A 5,480-nucleotide genomic window follows, 5' to 3' on the forward strand; every position below is an offset into this window, starting at 1 on the left:
AAGCATGAATATCCTTATCCACCTCAGCTTGTTTATGCCCCTCAGCTTTTTAGTGATGAGAATCCTAATTCTTGCTCCATCTTTTGATCTTGTATGAACTTGTGATGAAGTTTCACACCATTTTACGCTGAGTTTAACTTATACGGTCAAACCTCTCAATATAAGTCTCATTTGTTAAGATATTTTCTGACTGTTATAGTGAAGTATTGTTATAGATGACATATATTATAACATAACATAAAATCGATTAAAAAAAAACTTACTTTTATAGTGTGATTGTTATATAGAGATGCTGATATACAGAGGTTTTATTGGATATACCGACAGTGTCAGGTCGTTCAAATGATATTTACGAGTTATCTTTCATAGAAGTTTGATACTTACTACAACTATTATGTCTTTATGCCAGCGGAGCTGGGATCGATTAAATGAATCTTCACCGTCTATATCGCTCTATTTTCTACAATTTCTAGTGGCGTATAAGTCTTCCATGAGAACAAAAAGCTCCTAGCAAGCATTGGAGCTAAAGTAAACATACCAACATGACTAAAACTTATAATCCTAACTAATTGGCGTCGCCTTATAAACAACAAAGGATACTTACTCCTGAAGGAAAAGAAAAAAGAAACTTATAACGGATCAGGTAGAATTTACAAGTTCTACAAGACTGAACTCTGCACACTATGTTCATTTTTTAACCCCAATGCTCTAAGGTGAGCTGCTGTTAGCTTTATCAGAAAAATAATGCAAGGGCGAAGACTATGTCAGAGGTGCTACATTGCAGTCAAAACTAAGCTACAGATTCATATCATCCCCTACTTGAGGAGCACGACACAAGGCGTGCTAATAAGAATCATCGTGTAATTGACTTATATGGTCGATAAAATATCTCAATGCTAGTTGAGAAAAGGAAATGTGTAGGCAAGGAGAGTATCTATCTGGCTGGAGACAAGATATGAATTTTCAAAGTTAACGAAAAACTACTGATATAGCACGAAAAAGATACAATGAAGATTACTACAATACAATGATGTCTTAATTCAACTATATCAGAGGTGCTACATTGCAGTCAAAACTAAGCAACAGATTCATATCATGCCCTACTTGAGGAGCATGACATAAGGCGTGCTAATAAGAATCATCGTGTAATTATTGGCTTATATGGTCGATGAAGTATCTCAATGTTAGTTGACTAGGTGAGAATCATAGGAAATGTTTAGGACAAAGAGAGTATCTGTTAGGCTGGGAGACGATATGAATTATCAAAGTCAACGAATAACTACTGATATAGCACGAAAAAGATACAATGAAGATTACTACAATACAATGATGTCTTAATTGAAGTAACAATGTTGTAGATGTTTTCTGATATTAAAACAGGGAAAGCTTGTCTGATGAAGATATAGGTCATCACCTGTCAAAGTGATGTATCAGTTTCTAGTTTGAGAGGATTATATAGTCCTTGTTTACAATTTATTGTCATGTGAATATGCGGTTTAGTGTAGCAGCTAAGCGAACTCCACCTTGAGCTAGGCGTTGTTGGACAATGGGGAAACGCGTGAGGAAATAGTCATCTGCATTCCACAGATAAGCGTTTCAACAGTTAAAAGACGGCGCTTGAAGAAAATCAGGTGCTACTAGAAGAAATGATGAGGGAGTTTTGGCGAAATTTACCTTCTAATGTTGAACCTTCACTGACTCCTTTATATGCCCAGGCACAAGCAGCTTTGATACCTTCAGCTGCATATCTATAGGAAGCAAAAAATTCGTATTACTTTATATAATAGACTTGTTGCAAAAATGTTGGTTCTATCTGTCAACAGAGATAAACATACATATCTGGACAGGTTTTCTTGTTACCACTGCAGCTCTCCCATGAATTTACTTGATCTGCCCATCCTGTCTGTTAAGACGAAATTCGTCACAAATACTAACAAACTGATAAAGTCGATTCAATTATGTATTCCGATTGCTCTTTGTAGTGATTATAGATGATTAAGTATTGATGGTTCTGTAGTTCCATTTCCTGTAAGTTAGGAGCTATGTTGCTCGGATCCTCCCAAAATACCACTACACCTGTGTTAAATCCTAATCCTGGACACAATTTTTGGAGGATACGAGCAACATAGGTTAGGAGCAAGTGTTATACCGAAATGTTCTTCTGAAGTGCATCGACTAGTTCATCTACGTTAGAATCATCGTAGCGTTCTTCTGCAGTTTCAATTATGTTTGAATCCCAGACCTGTTATAAGAATTAGTTTGAGAAAATGAGAAAATATCATTTGGAGGAAATTAAATTGTCTGTTAAGGCAATTTAGCCAAGGCAAGATAAGGCTTACATGATGTAGAACTGTTTTTCTAGTGTACCAATGAACATCTATTGTATTGGCTCCCCTATCTGATGTAAATCCCACATGCAATGGCTGCATATGAAGATAAAAACTATGCCTTAAAACTGCAAAAACTTTTAGTAACATATAAAAGGGCAGTCCGGTGCACTAAGCTCCCGCTATGCGCGAGGTCCGGGGAAGGGCCGGACCACAAGGGGCTATTGTATGCAGCCTTACCCTACATTTCTGCAAAAGACTGTTTCCACGGCTAGAACCCGTGACCTCCTGATCACATGGCAGCAACTTTACCAGTTACGACAAAGTTCCCCGTCTTTAGTAACGTATATTGAAAAAAAAAACTTTTTTATTCAACACTTTACCTGATGAATGTCCCCCATAAAGTGAGAAAGGAAGAGAAGTGATTCTGTCAAATTATCTGATAATTACACAAAATACATAGTCAAAATACAATTAGTATCAACCTGATTGCAATACAAGAATGAAACAAGCATGATTTAGCATAAAAACATTACATGTTTTAGCATTTTCATTGGCACTGTTATAACTGAGGAGCTGTTCAGTGTAATTGTTGATTGCTCCAGCTACACATCTATCTGGAACTCCATTTTCATCTTTACAGTCCCCTGTATATAACAACGACTACACCTTAATTCCAAATAAGTTAGGATCGAATATATGAATTCTCACTGACCATGTTTCTCCAATTAGAAGGAGAGCCTTGGAGCAACTATAAAGTTGTCTCCATGTAACCTTTTAAGTTACGGGTTCGAGCAGTGGAAGCAGCCACTAATGCTTGCATTAGGGTAGGCTGTCTATATCACAACCCTTGGAGTGCGGCCCCTCGGACAGTGCGTGAACGAGGGATGCCTTGTGCACCAGGCTGCCCTTTTCATATTTCTCCAATTAAAATCATCTCGGGCCATTATTTTAAAATAAAAAGGCAGTTCGATGCACTAAACTCCCGCTATAGCAGGGTTCGGGAAAGGGTCCGACCACATTGGGGTCTTATGTACACAGCCTTACGCAACCTTACTTTACATTTATGCGAATGGCTATTTCCGTATCTTGAACCCGTGACTTCCTAGTCACACGGTGACAACTTTTACCGTTGTGATAAGACTCCCATTACCCAATATTGCACCATATGAAAATGAAAATAAAAAGTACTAGAAATTCGCTATATTTTCTACTGACATATATACAAGTTATATACAAAATAAGTAGTCCATCCCTACATGATATTAGTACTAGAAAAAGAAGAGGAATTAAGTATCAAATACTTACTGTTATACTGGTAATTGCAGAGATTATCAGGGGTATCGATATAATGAAGAGCTGATGACCAATGATAACGAAACTTAACATGGTCAGCCCATATACACACACTTGCCAAATCACCATTTGCAGATGCTGGCAACAACTTCTCAACTGCATCTGCAGCAGCTTTACTCAATCTTGACTGTCACAAATTAAAATATGAATATTAAAAAAAAATCAAATCAAGCCACAAATGCTACAAGGAAAAAATCAAGAATTGATTTTTAAAAAGACCCTTTTAACCGAAAATCATAACATGAGTGATTCGACAGATTTAGATTCATATATAAAATCCATATGTATAGATATCATCATCTATATCTAGACGTAAGTCATTGGTTTAAATCCGATAAGGGGCTACAACAACAACAACAACAGCAGCAAGTCCAGTGAAATCCTGTAAGTGGAGTCTGGGGAGGGTGAAGTGTACGCAGACCTTACCCCTACCTAATGAAGGTAGAGAGGCTGTTTCCGAAGGACCCTCGGCTCAAAGATAAGGGGCTATTTATGTAAAACATTAGAACCTGAGCAATTTTGCAAACAGTGTAATGACCATCCAATCCCCATCCATGAACTACTGGAAAAAGAAACAAGAAAGCTACAATGGGCAAGAACACATTAAGTTTAAAGTATTCCATTTTTGCTACTCTCAAACTGAAAAATACCAAATTCACAAACTACTTTTTTAGTCCTATATAAATAAACTAGGAATGAACCAAAAGTGGCTGGTGTGAACTGTATGAATACATGAAAAAAAGATCAAGAAAAAATTAATGTGGCAATAAAGTTAGATACTGACATTTATTTCATGCATGCTAAAGGACAAGCTTGATTTTAGGAAATAAAGATCAATAAAGGCTAATGATTTGATGAAATCTTGGTTCACATTTGGTTACTTGTTTTGTCAACTTTTTAGTATCATTATATTGAATATTCTTTTGGTTTATAAAGTTTAAAGATACTTTTATTAAACATTTAAAAGAAAGAAAAGAATGAAAAGGTTGCATGATTTAGTAATCGTGTTTGTAAAGGAAAGCAATTTAATTAGACATATATAGCGTAACGGCTCAAATTGGATTCTTTGTACTTTTTTTTTCCTGATTTTGCTCATTTAATTAATTTTATTTTTTATTATCATAAAGGGAAAAAAACAGAATCTAAAAGAAGGATAATGGTGACATGCTCAATCTTGGAGTTTAATATGGAAGGATATGAAGTTGTAACAGGAATTATTTACTTTTGCATTTTGAGTCCTCCATTTTTTAGAAAGTAAATCAGTTTTTATACTCACAAAATAATCAAACTCTACCCAATTAGTAATGTAAAATTTAATTGTTGTCTTTCCAGGAAAATGAACATCACACATGCTAATGAAGTCCCATAGGAATTTCTAGTTGTTTGCACGGAGGTCTAAATCTGAATCGTTCAAATGTCAGCTACTAAGGAATAAAAAAGATAATCGATATCTATAATGGATCAAATACACAAATAACATATTTATATATATTGATATTGAGAACAAATAATTACACTGAAAAGTAGCAGCAACTAAGGGTAGTAACATAAAGATTCCGAATAACAATTCGCATAACCCGGCACTTGCACGAATTGATAATTATAATAACTGTATTCCCTCTTGTCCAATAATTCTTTGACGGCATGTACCTCAACCTGGGTCCCAATTATAGTTTAATAACTTCTCTTTGGGCTGGTTAATACTCTGACTCATGTGTAACCCATTTCCGAGCCCAATCCATTCGTTCTTGTCTACCTTGTTCATAACAATGTCCATATAATTTATATATTTCAATT

General features: G+C 35.6%; 1 protein-coding gene across 2 annotated transcripts; it reads right to left on the reverse strand.

Annotated features, from left to right (window-relative positions):
• Nucleotides 1–1,259: 1,259 nt before the first annotated feature.
• LOC107785250 (endonuclease 2-like) lies at nt 1,260–4,600 on the reverse strand. 2 transcript variants are annotated; one of them, XM_016606502.2, is made up of 9 exons: nt 4,468–4,600; nt 3,636–3,810; nt 2,864–2,974; nt 2,711–2,766; nt 2,340–2,423; nt 2,150–2,242; nt 1,836–1,903; nt 1,675–1,748; nt 1,260–1,574 (listed from the first exon to the last, which is right to left on the reverse strand). In XM_016606502.2, the coding sequence occupies exons 1-9, from the start codon at nt 4,480–4,482 to the stop codon at nt 1,480–1,482; spliced, it is 771 nt and encodes a 256-aa protein (XP_016461988.1). In that variant the 5' UTR covers nt 4,483–4,600; the 3' UTR covers nt 1,260–1,479. The 2 variants fall into 2 exon arrangements, with proteins under 2 accessions (XP_016461988.1, XP_016461987.1); XM_016606501.2 differs by lacking the exon at nt 4,468–4,600 and adding an exon at nt 4,193–4,380.
• Nucleotides 4,601–5,480: the final 880 nt, after the last annotated feature.

Source organism: Nicotiana tabacum, chromosome 20 (assembly GCF_000715075.1).
Source record: "Nicotiana tabacum cultivar K326 chromosome 20, ASM71507v2, whole genome shotgun sequence".
In the NCBI taxonomy this organism is placed as follows: domain Eukaryota; kingdom Viridiplantae; phylum Streptophyta; class Magnoliopsida; order Solanales; family Solanaceae; genus Nicotiana; species Nicotiana tabacum.